The sequence below is a fragment of the Natator depressus genome, chromosome 6, assembly GCF_965152275.1.
Source record: "Natator depressus isolate rNatDep1 chromosome 6, rNatDep2.hap1, whole genome shotgun sequence".
NCBI lineage: Eukaryota > Metazoa > Chordata > Testudines > Cheloniidae > Natator > Natator depressus.
In genome coordinates, this window is record NC_134239.1 from 64,920,737 (window position 1) to 64,939,255 (window position 18,519).

General features: G+C 43.6%; 1 protein-coding gene across 6 annotated transcripts in view; it reads right to left on the reverse strand.

The window, feature by feature from the left end:
- Positions 1 to 18,519, reverse strand: part of SLC8A3 (solute carrier family 8 member A3) — a 193,980-nt gene that overhangs the window by 135,762 nt on the left and 39,699 nt on the right. For 3 of the 6 annotated variants that reach the window (XM_074955560.1, XM_074955562.1, XM_074955561.1), the window contains exon 2: positions 12,004 to 13,826. The exons of the other annotated variants lie outside the window; for them this stretch is intronic. In XM_074955560.1, coding sequence (XP_074811661.1) covers positions 12,004 to 13,769 — 1,766 coding nt within the window. In that variant the 5' untranslated portion in view covers positions 13,770 to 13,826. The remainder of the gene's footprint in view (positions 1 to 12,003; positions 13,827 to 18,519) is intronic. 6 annotated transcript variants of the gene reach the window in all.

Consider the following 18,519-nt stretch of genomic DNA (forward strand, 5'->3'; position numbering starts at 1 on the left):
CACCTGGGAAAGAATTCTCTGTAGTAACTTAGAGTCCTCCCCATCTAGTGTCCCATCTCTGGCTGTTGGAGATATTTGCTAATAGCAGTTGTGGATGGGCCATAAACTAATCTCATCACACCATCCCCTCCATAAACTTCAGGTTCTATAGAAGCCCCTACAGACAACATACAGTACTAACAATAGAACTAATGACTGTGTGACTCTCACACTAAAGAAATTTTTTTTTTTTAAACATTCACCCCAGGTAAATGGATGAGTGGAAATTTGAATGGCTGTGTTAACAGTCCTAATTTAAAGAAAAATTATAGTCAGAACCTCATTTTTATATTTAATCTGAAAGATGGCCTGGCTAGCAGCACATTTCCACTTCCCCCCCATATACCTTCCAACGTAATTGGGCCTTAAGTTAATACTAAGGGTATGTCTACACTGCAATCAGAAGTGTGACTGCAGCACGAGTAGGCATACCTAGAGTCAGAAGGAACATTGCCCCCATGAGTCACACACCAGTTCCATCAGCACCTTGATTTTCTTTGGAAGTCTCCCATTGATGCCCTGAGCAGGCCCAAGCCTCCTTCATTTGTAAGAGGAAAGCTCAGGTTGCTATGAATGGAGATGTGGTGACTGATCTCTCTATATTAATGGGCTTGTAGAAAGGCATCCTGCTACTTCTCATTCAAACATCAGGGAGGGTTTAGGTAATACAACTCAAGGCATCAGTACAAGTGGGTACATATGCATTTTCTGTGCTGCTCTGCACGCCCTGTCATCTCTATTATTGCTTAAAGAGCCTTTTCAGTGCATGATAGTATCAGTACCTCCAAGGCTACCGTTGGCTCCTCAAGGAGCTGCCTGGGTCTCCCTTCAGGTCAAGATACTATTTCTCTCACCACCTTCCTAGCGGGTGGGTTGGCGTTTGCAACTCCTCTTATTCGTATCGGTCGGAGGACGTAAGTGGGCCTCATTCTCCATTGCCTGGCCCATTCTGCAGTCGCTTACATCAGTGCAACATGTGTGCCAAGTGCCCAATCAGAACAGTAGCATTTTACACCCACTCTTTGTATGTGTAACTAACTATGCACAAGGCAGTGGAAAATGAAGCCCATTCTTGATACCCACACGGATCTTCCTGGCACCTCTTCACCTTCCTTCTCTCTGGAGAGAGTCACAGTGTCTCTCCAGATCATATGGGTCGAGAAGGTGGGTTGTTGGGGATTTTCTGTGCAAATCAAATTCTTTCAACTCAACGTTTCTTTCCCCAGGGATCCACAGCTGTCTCAAGAAATCCAGAGTCAAATTTGAATGTCAGGTCTCATTACAAATCACCCAAGATAGCCAGTTCCTGGTCATATCCCACCCTAAAAATACATTAGTCAAAGGATGACACTGGGACAGACTGAAAATATCCTGGACAAACGTTATGAAATTAAGATTAAGTTAATTCAATAAAGTTTAACATTCATGAATTAGGTTTAATACCTTTGGGGTCCATTGTATGAAAAATGCAAATGGTTATGTTCTATTATGGCATTGTATGGAACTTCTTGAGCCGGAAGACAGGATTAATGCAATTTAGGAAGACTGGAAAAACTTCAAAGGACTTTTTGGAACAATGCGCATAAAGTGGATTCCTAGGAAATACCTGAGGGGTGAGGGGAATGTAGGTCCATCCTTTAGAAGCTACACACTGGGAAGAGAAAACCATTGTCTGCTCATTACCTACTCTGGAAACGTCAGATCAAAGATCCCTGAACTGTATAAAGGGTGGACTAAGCATGTCATGAGTGTGCTTGGTCTGAGCCAAATCTTTGATGAATTTGAAACCACAAAGAAATCCCTTGAGTGGGATTCCGAAGGACTGCTCCAGCCAGAGCCCACATCAGGGTTGGAGTGATCTTTAGGTAAGCTTATTAGAATGCGTGTAGGTTGTTTTATTGGTTTTAATATGCTTTCTCTGTTGTGCTTTTACCTTATGATGGCCTTGCATAGGAAGTACTGTGTGGTACCTTATAATGGTGGGTGCTTACTCTGTTATTAGTCTCTGAAGGGAATGTAAGCCAGCCTGTTTAAGCAGAGTCTCTTGCTGAGAACAACATAGTGAAATGAGGGGACTGTGCAGCCTGGAGATATCCCGGCCAGAAGGGAGAGAGACATGGGTCTCCACCCAAGAAAGGCCACGCTTGGGGAGCTGGAAGCCTGAGGATGACTGCCCTTGCTGGACCCTAGAGGGGAATGCAGGTGCCCTAGACCATGACAGGCACTACCTAATAATAAAAATCTAGGAGCAAATTCCCTTCCTCCTAGAAGAAGTGTGTGCAGGGAGAACAAAAGGACAGAGTCTGTAAATAAGACTTTGAAGGCATGTGTGCAAAGTGCACGTCTGCCAACTTTTCAAAACCCACAGGGTCGGATTGTGTCACTAGCACTCACATTTCATTGAGACACTTCAGGTAATCAGACTGAATTGAACTGAACCCAACCCACAGTAAATTAGTTTTTGACCTGAATTGGGATTAACCTTTTTAATCTACTTTGGGGCTGCAGTTTTTGGCATGGGCAAGTTCCCAGTGCTCTCTCTAGAATTATGAATCCACGTGCCCCTGTGAGACAGTCTCATCTCTTCCCCATCTAAGGCCTGATCCTGCAGGGTGCTGCACACTTTGTACTCCCACTGACTTCACTGCTAGTAGAGAGAGTTTACCCCTCTCAGGATCAGGCCCACATTTATGCCTCCCTAATTTGAATTTGACTAAAGGCTGACTTAAACTGGGGTTTTAAACATCCCCTTGTTTGCTGCAGTCACATAATACATCCAAATGCCTTTGACGGGCAACAAGTCATAGCCCCAGACAGGATGTCATTTGTCCTTCTCATAGACAGGTGGCATGTATCTCTACTCAACTCCTGTCACCAAAATTATGAGAGGATAAAGGTCAGCTCAGTGCTTCTCTTGTTCACATGATAGTCTCCGTCTCACATTTCTGCAGGCTGCTTTTATACACTCCTCGGACACTCCCCACCAGCACCTCATAGTAATCCTCACCAGAAATCTCAGTGGAATGTATTAAATGTACACCGCTTGAGTTAAGGTAGGAATGAGCAGCCTTAACAGGACCTACATGAGGGAATTTCAGAGTGAGAACTGGGCATACCATCTTTCACACTAGTGATATGCTGGGAGATCACCAACACAGATCACTAAATCAGGGTTTGGTGAAAAATGTATTGCATGGAGTGAGCAGGAATTCAGACAGCCAAGTGGGCTAAGTAAAGCTAGGGAGCAGATGTGCTGGCACCTTCCTCTTTCAGAAATGATCAAACCTGGCAACAGAAAAGCCCAGGGACCTCTCCTTTAAGAGGATTATGACGGAGCACAGTGTCCAGGGGGAGGAGCCAGAGAGCAGATCTGGTACTACTGCTTCTTAATCTGTGTCAGAGAAGGAGCCAGGGATCAGCACCAATCAGATGTCACCTCTCTTTTATGAGAGGAGAAGGGTGAGAAGGCAGGACTGAGCCTGCATGCGGATGGGGGAGGGTAAGAGGAAGAGATTGGAGGGACAATAGGGTGACCATACATCCCGTTTTGGCCGGGACAGTCCCTTTTTTAAGCCCTATCCTGGCTGTCCCAACATTTTGGAAAAAGTGGGCATTTGTCCCATTTGCTCTGGCCAACTTGATCAGTTGGCAAGAACAAACAGGACAAATGCCCACCTTTGCTTAAAAAACTGGGGTTCAGAGTAATGTGCGGGGCGGGGGAGCAGCAATGCCAACCCCGCGCAGTGAGGGAGGCAGGGCTCGGGCGAGCAGTGACGCCAGTCCAGCCTCGTGCAGGGGGCAGGCAGGGCTCAGGCAAGCAGCGACGCCAGCCCCAGCCCTGCATGGGTGGGGGGCTTGGGAGAGCAGTTCAGCCAGCCCCAGAGGGTGGTCACGAGAGTGGCTCGGGCCAGGCCTGCGTGGGGAGGGGGGTTTGGGAGAGCAGCTCGGCCAGCCCCGCATGGAGGACGGGGCCTCGGGTTAGCCCAACCCTGTGTTCCCCTTTTCCTTTGGGAAATATGGTCACCCTAAGGGATAAACTAGAAGTACATGATTGATAACGAGAGAGCTGTGGTAAGGAAAAGTGCGAATTCTAACAGGAGAGTAACTAACCCTTGGAACAAATGAACCAAGAGAGATGGTAAATTCTCCATCACTTGGAGTTGCTGACAGATATCGCCATCTTTATTTGAAAAAGGAGGCTCTGCTTCAGCCACAAGTTAAATTCACGGCAGGAATTATGGAGGGAGATTCTACGGCCTGGTATGCACAGCTCAGATTAGATCATAATGGTTCCTGCAGGTCGTGGGGGGGAAAAAAAAAATCTATGCAATTAGTTTGAGATTGCCCCAGCCGACAACGAGCCAACATAGGTCTCTGAATTAATATGGGGAATGTCACACCTCCAATTCATGTGATTAAAATTAAAACAGGGAGCATAAAACCCCAAACGACAGTAATGACTGTTGTAAAACTGGAGGCAATGACCGCTACCCACAACCAGTGATCTAATGGGCAGGAAGAAGCCCATCAAGTCTGAACTGGCTCATCATGGTCTTGAGTTATGGAGGAGGAAGAGCCTAGGACAGGAAGAGCCTCCCAACTAGACAACTGCTGAATCTCCAGATCATCAAACATTCTCATCTGGGTTGTCTATCAAACTGAAAAAGGCACTGTTTCCAGCAACAGGGAAGTTTAGAAAAGAAGCACCAGTGGCTACATAAAGCTTCACAATGGTCTTTTCCAAACAGCTATTAACCAGTCACTTCCTTCCACTTCCCACCCTGGGCCCCGTCTTCTGAACTGCCCCCGTATTCTGTGTAATTGCTTTAGCTGGCAAGGAGATGATTTTCAAAGCCCAAATAAAGGGGAATTTATTTGTATTGTGGCAGCACTTAGTGCTACCCAGCCACATAGTGCTAGATGCACACACCACAAGAAGGCAGTCCCTGCACCACAGAGCTTACATACCACACGTGTAGTGATTCAGCAGGGCAGCCACACACAGAAGCTGGGTGGCAGTGCAACTCATACTCAAAAATCTCTGGGGAGAAATGGATGAGATGGGTCACATGTACCTTACAAATGACCCCTGCTCCTTAGTAACTATACTTATTCACTGCTTCAAAAAAATGTGTCTCCAAAAATATTGAAGGGCAGTGTTGTTTAGGCCACAGGCAATAAACATTTCCAAGAGCTCAGTCTTAATATGTTTGTCTCCAGAAATGTTTTCATTAATGGAGGAACAGGAGGAGGTAGATCCTTTCAGCCTCTTCACTACTTATGCCTTTATTGCAAGCTTTGCATAAAAACCACCCACAGAAGTGGCCACATGTTACCACACACATTTCATCCAAAATCTCAGTGCTGCTTGTTTTGCCAAGAGGGTTAGCAAGCCATTTGCTACCAGTTTAACATTACAGCTTCTACTGACACCTAATACCCTTTCTGATTCATAGAACACTGCTTACGAAACTTTGGAATTGTGGCAAAAAGCTGAGCTGCTGGACAGGGGAGACACACTCCTCCCTGTCCCCAACAAAAATGAATCTCCAACCATGCACCACTGTGGATCCCAAAAACATTGCAGATACCAGTGACGAGGGCAAGCAACCAAATATATCTATTGCCCTAATTCTAGGTTAAAATCCTTGATATTGCAGCAAGGAACACAAAGTATAATTTGGCCCTTAGACTTCCAAATAGCATCCAAACTGGCTTCTAATAGCAGATGTACCATTCCAAACTGACCCAAAGGCAAATCATAGAATCACAGAAGATTAGGGTTGGAGGAGACCTCAGGAAGTCATCTAGTCCAAGCCCCTGCTCAAAGCAGGACCAACCCCATCTAAATCATCCCAGCCAGGGCTTTGTCAAGCTGGGCCTTAAAAGCCTCTAAGGATGGAGATTCCACCATTTCCCTAGGTAACCCATTCCAGTGCTTCACCACCCCTCCTAATGAAATAGTGTTTCCTAATATCCAACCTAGACCTCCCCCTCTGCAACTTGAGACCATTACTCCTTGTTCTGTCATCCGCCACCACTGAGAACACAGTCAATATAATTATAACACTGGGGTACACAGTCAATATAATTATAAATTAAGATATTACTAGTAACTGAAAGCCTGGGCTGTCACATGGGTGTAATTCATAAAGTCATATTTATAAAAAAAAGCCAAACGTCTGAGTGATGCTTGGGGTTGTTGTGTGTGCTGGTTGTGTGGATTTGTGCGGTGCTGAGAGAGTTGTGTGTATTTGCGCCAGTGGCAAATGAAGGGTGTGTGCTGTGTTTGGGGTTATTGTGTGTGCTGGTTGTATTATCATGTGGGTGGCTGTCTTGATTTGTGTCAGCAGGGTTGTGCTAGGAGATGTGTGTCTGGGAGGAGGTCTGGGAGATTTGTGTTTATTTGTGCAGGTGGCAGTTAGGCCAAGTAATCCACTATCCATGCAGTTTCCCTCTCACAACAAAGGAAACTGTTGCATAAATATTAGTCATAGAATAAGGGTAGTGATTGGCTGAGCTGCTTCTGATATCATAATTGTCTAGGACTCCTGGCATGGCATAGATACCTGCCTTCCTGTACATCACATAGGGTGTAAGTCATAAATTCAAAATGCTGAAAACTTAAGAGTTGGACAGTAACAGACTACAAATCCCAGTGATGATTGCATCTAGTGATCTGCTGAACAAAAAGCGCTCATCCATGCTTGTAGCCGTTTCCTTTACTCCACACTGACTCAGACATTCTAGGCTTCAGAGTGACAATCCTGGAATAGTATTATACAGATTCCTTCCCTGTGCTGCGAATACTATTTTAAAAAACACAAATTGCTTTGCACCACTGATTCTTAGGGCTTTTGTTTGTTTTTTAAAACCTTTTATAAAACTTAAGTGTTGGGCCTAATCTATTTGACAGTATCCTTTTAACAGACTAGAGCAATGACACTCAGACCTCAGTGGTTCAGGAGCCAAATTAGTGATCAACATAGCCCAAGAGCCAAAGTAGTGTGAATTCATTGTTTCATTTACTATATTATATTATTCTCACAGCAAAATGAACTGACCAAGTATTATTATTTTATCCACTACAATTGGTTAACAACATAATAAAAGCATCCGGATTGGTTAATCATTAAATCACGTTTTAATATTATGTGCTGCAAAGAGCTGCAGGGGAGACATTAAAGAGCCACTTGCAGCTCACGAGCCTCAGTCTTAGCATCACTAGACTAGAGATGACCATTCTCATTTCAGCTGTTTAAAATGTAAAATGGCAAGACACAATCAGAAGTGTCTGTGTTGGAAGTTGGCATTTGGAAGTAACAAATGTATCATTTTAAATGTTATAACACCACGAGTCTGAAGCTTGTGTGAGTACTCACCTTTCTCATTAGATAGTAAAGTGCAGCGTTACACACATACATACACACACACACACACACACACACACACACACACAAAGAGGAATGGATAATAACAACAGCATTATTGAGGTTTCACACCTCAAGAGAAGTCAGCTTGCTCCCCGCTCCCACCCAATATAGAGGCAAGGAAACTTTGACCATATCAGCCTTGAGAGAATCACAGAAGCAATAAGCAAGACCCTGTGGCAGGATCCATCTCCCTCTCACACTTTATTTTATGCATCAGCTCAGCTATTTTTAATCCCGCATTCCCTGGGGACATCCACTTTTTTTTTTTTTAAACAGATGGTTTATTTTATCCTTTTTTAATTGAAGTGAAATTCCCTCAAAAACAGTGGGACAAGAGAAAACGTTTGGGGAATCATCTCCAGCCCTTGGCTCTAGAAATTTGGTAGAAAACAGTGTTATGCAATACAGAGGTGATGTGGAATTTGGAGCCCCTCACATTAAATGTAGACACTTTTACACGCAGTTAAACTCCCTTAGAGCTGCTTACAGCCACACTGCCAACATATAATGGAGTCTAAATCAGTAACTTACCCACCAAGAGCCAGAAGAGGACGTAAATTGAAGCTCTCACCCTCCTCCGGCTCCTTAGCATGTAAGTTACAACAATCTACATAGTCAGAGAGCCTGGAAATCTCTTTAGCCCCACTTCCACAAATACTTACATGCTTAACTTGACTACTTTGTATAGTCCTAATGGGACTACTCATGGTAGTCAAGTTAAGCACAGGCTTATAGGTATGTCTACACTGCAACAAAACACCCTTGTCTTGCCTGTGTCAACTGACTCAGGCTCAGGAGACTCAGGCTATAATATTAATATTGCAGTGTAGACTTTTGGGCTTACAGGGTCCCAGAGCCTGGGCTCAAGCCTGCAATTTAACAGTCCCACAGACCAAGCCCTGTGAGCCTGAGTCAGCTGACATGGGCCAGCCATGGGTGTTTTATTGCAGTGTAGATATACCTTAAGTGTTTGCAGAAATGAGGCATGTGTGTATTATCGCTCTTCCCTCCTATGAGCAAAAGACCCCTTTAACAATGGTACCGCAAAGAGAATGAAGGGGTGGTGGGAGAAGGTGGGGAATTAGGTAACAAATCCATAGTGTGTGAAGAAAGATAGTTTATTGACCCAGTGTTTTCATACAACATTGTGGTGATAAACACATCACCCCACCTCCACTGCACTTTAACATTTAGGATGAGTGAAGTGTTTCAGATAAAATAATCACATACCTCCCTAAACTAGAGATGAGCCAATACCAAAACCTGGGATCTGAGCAACGCTGATCTTTGCAAAAAGTCAAACATGGATCTGAATTCTCCATATTGGCTGCTTTCTACCCCTAACATTTTCCCAAAATTATTTTTTCCCCTTCAGGAAAAACACAACCACTCATGTCTCTGCACTTGCTATTTCCAATGGAGTCTCTGAGCCAAACTCCTGCAGAATGGCACTGCACTTCCTGGCCAGTAGGAAACAGGAATCTCACTACAAAGTCTTCCCTCACAAAAGTTCCAAGAGGCTTGGAGGGCTAAATGCAGCCATGGTGTAAGCAAGTGCAGCTCCACTGATTTCAGTGGCTTACACTAGATCAGGATTTGTCTAATGTCTGAATAAACATCTGGAATTACAGGTACTTGTTCAAAGTCAAACTTCAGACGTTTTGAAGTTCACCCATGACTAGCTACTATCAGTTCTGAAGGGTAAGGTGACTCAGTTACAATATATTTGTCCCCCAACACAATTCCATTTTAAAGCACAGATGGGAACCTAGTGTCGTTTGAGTGTGTTCTACCTACATTCCAAAAACAGAACTGTGATCTGACTGTGTCAGAGAGAAGAGTTAGTGCATTTGACTCCATCTTGGAGAACAGACTCAAACACGGTTCTGCTGAACACAGCTTAACTTAAAGCAGTTTAGTGGTAGCATGAACAGGACCTTAAAATGCTCCCCTACTTCGTAAATTAAAAAAGCTTCAGTAATAGAGGAGGGGCTGGTTGGAATATTACAGTGTTTAAATTAGTTCTGTCAATAATCCAGCCTGTTAAGCTCCAACTGCCCCAGTAACATCTACCATGGTAGAGAACCTATTTAAAACATTGTTGTGCCCCACACAATTAGAACTAAACCATGTTGTAGGTGCGTCCCCCAGCATAACAAATTTTAACTGAGTAGATGAGACCTTGGTCTACTTTGTCCAGAGAGTGCAGCCTGAGGACCAGTTGCAGTAGCAGAGTTTGGCACCGTGACCCATGGTCACCTTCTCCCTGGAGCAGCAAGTTGAGGACAAAGCTGATCACCTTCAATCTTTTATTCAGGCTTGGCACAATTCAGTGTGTCTATTTTCATAATTTTGACATCTCATGTTGAGGCGTATTTTTTCTATTGTTATCAATGTAAATTTTCCACAGTTGCAGGAAATTATGGGGGGCGGGGGGTCAGACTATTTAATGACAATAGACATTGAGATTAAAAAAAAGGTAAAGCTTGCTAACCATTGAAACCCAAATTGTCAACATCACATGTCAAGAAATTGACATTTACCACCATCAATCTAATCCTTCCAAGCCTACTTTTACTGTTGGTGATCTCAGCGAACCAGCAACTTCTGTTCATCTATCAAGGAAGAACATGCAAGTGCAATCAAATACCAGGGTTGTGGACAGCAACTGGATTAAAAAAAAAAAAAAAAAAACAACATGACAGGTAGGCACAGACCATGGGAAGATGTCAGGATTCAGGCACCCCTGCTCTGTAGCTCAGTGTACCAGCATCTACATGTGTATTGTATAAGACTACTTGGTACAGTAATTTCCTTTCTCTGCTGCCAGTTGCAAGTCAGCACAATTCTTCCTTTGATTTCTCAAGTGATTGGGTTTTAACAAGAGGCACCTAAGCACTCAGCATTAGGGAATGTTAGCATCATGTCCATACACCAGCTCCCTCTACTAAGCGATTTTTCCTCATCTTCCACTAATGTTAATGGAAGGTAGTTAAAGCAGTTAGACATTATTACGTCTCTGGTCTTTATTACTCACTATTCTCGCATCAGTTACATTTGTTCATAATGAAAGAGCTGAATTAACAGGACTGGTTCACACCATTAGAGGCCACGCAATCCTTTCCCTCCCCGGGCTGGAGGAGTGCTTGTTTTGTATGAAAACACTAGGTCATGGAGCTGCAGGGAAGCGCTGAGTTGCAGCGTTTTGGATCATTACTGTAGACTACTGCAGTCTTTTTGAGGGGGAAAACCACCAGTAAATAAACTCAAAGGGAAGAACAGCTTACTCGGAGATGATCACACAGAAGACTACTCAAAAGCTGAAAATTTAGCCCACCCCCTAATGCCTATGCTAAGATCCATGTAAAGAAAGACCTGTGGGTAGAGTACTGCCTGGCTCAAACAGCTCTAGGCAGAGGCTGCAAGGGTACACAGACGGGAATTACTGCTTATTACACAAGCCAGCAAGAGGGTGTGCTTTGCTACCGATCTTGTGAGATTCGGGTGGTAGCTGAACCCCTGGTTGTACAAGTGGCACAGGCAGACCATGTATGTATGCAGTTCGAGGGAGGGGAAGAGCCCTTGTTAGGTCAGTGGCTCATATTTACTTCGAGGTGGTTGCTTTGATTGAAAACCAAACCTACAGAAGGACTTTTAATATCCCAAATTAGCATATTCAAGAGTCTATTAAAAACTATGAAAAGGATTTTTTTCCTCTCCCCTCTGTCTTTACTCATACCACTTCTATTGCATGGGGAAATTCAACCCTTAATGTGCTGTCTGCTGAGGTAAGAAAGAAAAAAGATAGGGAGAGGGGATTACAGGAAGAAATAGCTATACAACAGAGGTTCAGTTTTGCGACCAAGGGCCTGATCCTGCAGCTATTACTCACATCACCGAGGCCCAGATTTTCAAAAAAGCTCAGAGCTCCCAACAATTCTCATTGTTCTCAGTGTTCTGGGTGGAATTTTCAAAAGTGCTCATAGCTGCTTTCTCTCTCTCTGCTCCCACTGAAGTCAACAGGAGCAGAGTTTGGCCAGTGCTGAGCCTTTTTGAAAATCCCACCCTACTTAGCGACTATTGAAAATCTGGCCATTTATGTTGGCAGTGAGTAAATGGGACTATTCGTTTAACTAAAGTCTGAAAGATTGGGCCTCAACATGTCTTTTGTCTTCTACTCACAATCATACCTGCTATCCTCAAAATTAAAGGATTGTGAAAATGTCTAAGTACAGTCTCCACGTCCCACTCACTGGTTTGAGTCGACGATTCTGAGGATTATAGGTCTTCTCACTGATGAGATTTCCAAGCCCCATTTTGTAATTCCTGGGAGGAAAGGGACAAGAGGTATTACCCTTTTAGATCCTGCTGTAGGGTTCTTGCCTGGAAGAGGTAAGTAAGGAAATTGAAGGAGAGCTGGAGAAAGTAACCCATTATCTGTTGTCTGCATTCACCTGTGATGGAGGCAAACTTGGAGTTTGGAGTTAACCACAGTAACTAGGACAGATAAAAGAAATTAAGGGGTACTTACACCGTTTCATCATTCTTGAACTCCAGCTCCCCATAAGCGTCCTCAAAATCCTCTCCGCCTCCTTTTGCTGTCCCTTCTACTGTCCTAAATGGGACTATGACCGTACCTCGAGCGCCTGATGTCCTAAGGACTTTGACTTCCATCACGCCAATGCTCTCACTGACATGCATCACATCACACTCAAATGTGAAGATGCCCGCGTGGTCATCATCCAAGATAGTCACTGTGGCCACGCAAGGAGAAGTCAGTATGGCCTTTGGGTATGGCAAATTGTTGAGCTCAGCAGGTTCCTCAGTCTCAACCACACGGAGGTTACTAAGCCGCACAAAGAAATGCTCGTCTTCCTCAAAGATGTCATCATCAATGATCCCCACAGAGAACTCCTTCTGGGTCTCCCCTGACTTCAAGACCACAGTTCCCTCTGTGAACTCGTAGTCAGCACCAGCATTGGCAGAGCCATCCTCCGTTTTGTAGTCCACATAGAGGGTCTTGGACATGTCACCCCCTTTCCGCACCACTGTCAGGAGGACAGCGCCACAGTTCTCAAGACATTGGTAGGAGCAAGGATCAAAATAAACTTTGGAGATGAATTCCTCAGGTTCATCTGCCTGCACCTCGTGCAAGCTGGTGCTTTTCTTGGCTTGCTCGGCCGCATGCTTTTTCAGAATGTTGCCAGCTCCAGTCATCATTCTGGTGGCTTGGATGCGGTAAAAGGCTCTGCTCTTTTGCTGGTGAGATAAGGCATAGTAGTTGGCCATCTCTACCAGCTGGTCCAAGTCCTTTTCTGGGTGCTTTTGCTTCAGATCCTTGAGGATCCGGATCATCTCTTTGCGAGATTCATCCACCTCTTTCCCATCCATAGTTACTAAATTTCCATCCAGAAAGTGGGAGTTCATCATCTTGCCATCCATTTCTATTCCCTTAGGGTGTTCACCTTCTGTCTCAATGATAATGCCTCTGTTCTTGTCAGTACGATATTTTTTGTGCATGTACTTATAGAAGAGCAGCCTTCTATCTGCCACCCAAGCCAGGAGGACACAAAGAGGGAAGAAGAACAGAGTGAGCAAGCCTTCCCAGACCTGCACCACACCTGGAGAGAAGACAGCAAGGATCATGTACAACCAGATATAAGCAAAGATGCTCCATGCAGATGTGACAAAGAACACCCTCAGGTGTTTTATCTTTCTGGTTTCCCCATCTGGGATCACATAGACGCAGATGGCTATGATGATAAACATGTTGAAAGCCGCACTGCCAACAATGGTAGAGGGCCCCAGGTCTCCGGCTATGAATCCATGGCCACATACCTCTATCAATGACAGAAGAATCTCAGGAGCAGAAGAACCTAGAGCCATCAGGGTCAGGTTGGAAACAGTTTCATTCCAAACCCGAATGGTAGTCGTGGTGGTCTCCCCATTTGGTTTCTTGATTGTAATCTCTTTTTCTTGTGATGTAATGACCTCTATTGATGCCATGAAACGATCCGCAATGATGGAGACTCCGAGGAACATGTAGATAAGTGCCACAAAATAAACAATAACCCTGGCAATTTTGTCCCCAAGGGATGGATTTTCTGGGTACCATATTGGCAAAATAACACCCTCCTTGCAATCAGAAGATCCTGAGCACGAGCTGTTTTGTCCTGTACTCAGAGACTCTCCCGTTATGCCAGCGTCCACCTGCAAACCATGCAAAAACAGCACAAAGGTAACCAGCCCAAAGTGGAGGAAGGCTGAGGTGAGAGACTGGAACCTTAACCACGCCATACACAAAATTTGACTTCCACTGTGTAGATGCAACAGTCTTCTGAAACCGCCAAGTATCTGAAAGGAACAAAACAGAAATGAGGGAAGCATGAGACAGAGGCAAACAAGAGGTGATGTTCTCATATACACATTTTAATACCTCACTGCTGAGGAGTTGTAGTAGAAATACATGGATTGTCTCTCCAGCACTTAGAAAAAGGGTATTCACCAGTGGTAGAAACTCTTTAAATGTAAATCACAAAGAGCAATGCTATCTTTGAAGGTCAGATGCTGAACAGACAGAAAAACTGATAAATAACCAAGAGGGAAATTATTTATATTAATCCAATTCTTGACCAACCATTTGTTTAATTTAGGGACCAAGTACCTAGTTACAAGTCTCCCAATAGGTCAATGGAGGTCCGTGTCAGATGAATTTATAACAAAATAAACTGGTGTTGGATCAGGATGGTGTAAGGAATAAAGAAGTTACCCGCGTCGCCTCTCCTTTCCCCCCTCCTCCTGTTACTCAAACGGGATGAAGTGGCTCAGGGGACTGGTGGGGACACAATTAGCACTACTTAATGCTGTTGAGTAGCCGATATACGAAATCAGTAAGTGGGACTGAGGCCAGCAAACTAGGTGAGGTGTTCACATGACCAAACTACTACTACAATTGGCACCCTGGTTGGGAATTGCAGCAGAAAGCCCCTGAGTGGGCCACTGAGATTGACATTCTCTCTCTCGCCGAGAAGAGGTGCCTCCAAGTCAGGGTGTAGACACGTTGGCAGGGGAGTGCGGGACACAACTGTCACTACTATTACTGCCATGATGTACCCAGGCTGTGCATAGATGACTCCACACTCCAGGGCCATCAGCGTGCCACTCTTCACTACCACTAAATATACACCAAAATTTAGAGAAAAAAACCAAAACAAAAACAAAAACATGGTAATGTTCTGCTGAAAGGCTTGAAAATACCAGAGCTGGAAAGAGCTACACTAATGAACCCATATACAATAGCAAAATTCAAGTACCCAGTGACATTCCGATAGATAGAGGTGTGTCTGTCTGCCTATTTTCAAGTTGTGTATAAAGTAAAAATTGCCGACCCCCTAAACTAACCAGGAAAGATAACCAGGTGGAAGAATGAGATACATCACATCCCAGGCCCACCTACTGTATTTTGTTACTCATTGCATTATATGCTAGTAGACCTTCCATTTGTTAACAATTGGGTTTAAACAGTATACCCTGCCATAAAACAGGCTGTTCTCTTTCAGTCACAGTATTCTTTCTGAGACATTTGAGTAACATGGTTAGTTAATCTACTGTGGGCCCTGTGAATCTGAACACAGAGTTTCACATGGAATTTCAGTCTTAACAGTAGGATTTTCAAAAGCACCAAAGCTTAGGACCACGTGTCCATTGGACTTTCAGTCTCCACTGATTTTCCATGGGACTTATACTCCCAAGTCACTCAAGGCAGATTTTTAAAGGCATTTAGGTGCCTTTAAAAATCTGCCCTTTAGATGCTTTTGAAAACCCAACCTCAAGTTCCTCAAGCGGCTAGAGAACACGGTGTCTATTCCAGGCAGCACTTTAATTTTACTGGAGTGAACAAATGCATTGCAAATGGCTATTTTATCATCATCATCATCATCTTGTTGTGTCACTCACTTCTTTCCAAAAGCAGGCACAATCTCCCTGAATCTACAAAAATGTTTTTAACATCCAGATAAGACTCTAGAGAGACAAGCCAAATAGGAAGGAAAGACTGAACTAAGACTGCAAATGAACAAAGCCATCCTTGACAAAGCACAGCGGAGAGGAAAGAATCGATTATGCAGTATCAGAACCACAAATCCATATCACACCCCCTTGGTATGGAAAAAGATGGAAAGAAATAAACATCTCTTTGATGCAACTCAGATTAATTCAGAAGTGACAGATTCTCCCCAACTTGTTCTCTCCCATGCCTTATCTTTCTGTTTCTCTTTTTAACCTACGGCTGGTATATGGTGCCAGATTGATAGACTCAGAGATGAAAGTATCCATGGAACAGGTAAAGTACAGGCAGTAACCATGCCTTCTCCCCATGCTGCTTTGTCAAGATGTCTCAATGTGACCCTGTTTAATGCGATAACGAAATATCAGTATCTGCTAGGAATGGTCTAGGTTTACTTGGTCCTACCTCAGCACAGGAAGCTGGACTAGATGCCCTTTCAAGGTCCATTCCAGCCATACACCCCTATGATTCTATTGATCTACCTTATGTAGCCTTAATGGCTTCTATTGCAGTTCATTCCTCATCCCATTTTCAGAAGTCACAAGGTGAGTGAAGTAATACCTTTTACTGGACCAGCTTCTGACGGTGAGAGACACAAGCTCTCTCTCACCAACAGAAGTTGATCCAATAAAATATACGACCTCACCCACCTTGTCTCTCCAATATGCTGGGACCAACACAGCTACAACTACACTGCATTTTCAAAAGTGACTGAGGTGCCTAAGTCCGTCAGAATATCATACTTACGCTGTATTAGCAATGACACTTCCTTCCCTCAAATCAATCTCAGTGCTACCCCCAACCTCCTTCTCTGTGGTCTGACCTTCTTCTAGAACTAACACTAGGCTATTTAGGTTAGATATTAGGAAAAGCTTTCTAACTACAAGGATAGTCAAGCACATGAAATCTACATCCTTTTTGGTTTTAAGAACAAGTTAGACAAATACCTGCCAGGGATGGTCTAGGTTTACTTTGTCCTACCTCAGCACAAGAGGCTCTATTAGATGCCCTTTCCAGGTCCATTCCAGTCATACACCCCTATGATTCTATTTATCTACCTTATGTAGCTCTAATGGCTTCTACTGCAGTTCATTCCTCTCACCATTCTGAGGCTTTGCCAGCCAATATTTAAAAAAAAATTAATAATGGATATTTATACTGATTATTCCTCAAACTAACTGAATGAGATTTCTAAAGCAACCTCTTTTGTTGGTAGCTTCTATTTACACTTTTGGATTTCCAAACCCAGCCTCTGGTTCTGGAGTAAAAACACAAGCTCGGCAATATATTTCTTCCTCTTTTTCACTAACTGTTGCAATGAGCCCTGTTCACATTAGCAGAAGTCAAAATCATTTTCAGAGGCAGTATAACAAATGACCCAATCCTGCCATCCTGAAACAGACAAAATTCCCCAGTGAGATCCAACAGAATTTTGTCTGCATGGGGACTGCAAGATGAGACCTTAATATGCTTTCAATAACGTAACAGTTTTAAGTTAAACAGTCTTCAAACCACAATACAGCATCCTCCATAGCCCTCTGAGAACCAGAGCAAAAGTGCTTTGCAACATGATACATTTACTAGATTTTTAAAAACTTATATTAATAAAACATTAGTGTAATATTAAACATTCATAAGTCAGGAAATACAAAAGTTAAGGTTCTCTTTGCAACCATAAGTCACCTGTGTTGCTTATGCAAGATCCAATTTTGCCCTCAGAAACACCTATGCAACTCAAATTGAAATCACTGGAGTTGCCTGTGCTTCTCTGAGAGCAGAATTTGGCCAGTTGTATATTAAAGCAAATACAAATAACATTACACTGTCACAAATAGAACAGAATACTCTATTACAAAGAAAACCTTCACTTGTAAACTGCAACCCTTATATATATTACTCTCACAGTTCCTGCCAAACTGCCCTCCACCAGTCCCCCATGTGCACCCCTTTCACGGGGCAGGCCCATGCCTCCACTTCTTTATGGGGTGGAATTTCCTGATCCAACCACTTTCTGGCTGGGTCTCTGAGTTACACCCCTCTGGATACCAATTGTGACTAATTCACAGGGTCCAATTGGGCTAGACCCTGCCAGGATTTCTCTGGGAGCCTGTGACAGCACACATTTGCAATGAGTCAGAAACAGCTTCTTCAAAACCAAGCAGGATGTATTGTGCCCGTAAGGCATGTTGTGCTTAGAAGAGTGGATTTAAACTAAAGAGACCTACAGGCATATTCCCTTGCCCGCACTTGGTCTCTCTATCGGTAGTTCAGGTGAGTCTGGCTTATTCCCCATCTCTGAGTTGGGAGAAGCTGATACTGTTTACAGCATTCTTTTTCTGTCTCAGAGGATACCTCTACACAGCAGCTGGGAGCCTGCTTCCCAGCCTGAGACAGACAGACATGCACTAACTTTGCTCAAGCTGATGCAGTAAAAATAGCTGTGTGGCCATGGCAGCACGGGTGGGAGCTGTTGTATTAAGATCGATGGAATAAACGTGCCCAAAGAGTCAAAGGTGTTAACAAGACCCTGAAACTGTCCAACATTAAAACAGTTTTAAACAAGGCTTGGGATTTGGTATACAGAGACCTCAGTATCATGGCTGACAGTTTTAATAATCTTCTTAACTTTTTATAAAAGGTTAAAAAAGGAAAAACAGTTAAAGCATTTGGAATGTGAAGTATTAAATAAGGTTTTTACTTTAACAAAATTCCTTGTTCCATTTCCCTTTAGCTGGAGAGTTGTGTTTTTTTTAAAAGCACCCCCCTTGTTTGACAGTCTTTTAAATGGTATTAAAGATGGTAATAACCATCCTTTTGGGGAATGGAGAAGTTAGTGGAGATGGGCTGGAGCGATCGTTGTTGCAGTCCGAGAGTCCAATCCAATTTCCTAGAGGACAAGACAAAAGATAAACACACACAAAAGGGAAAGAATAAAAACAGCAAAGATAGAAAGTGCAGCTTCTGTCTCTGGTGTTGACTGCC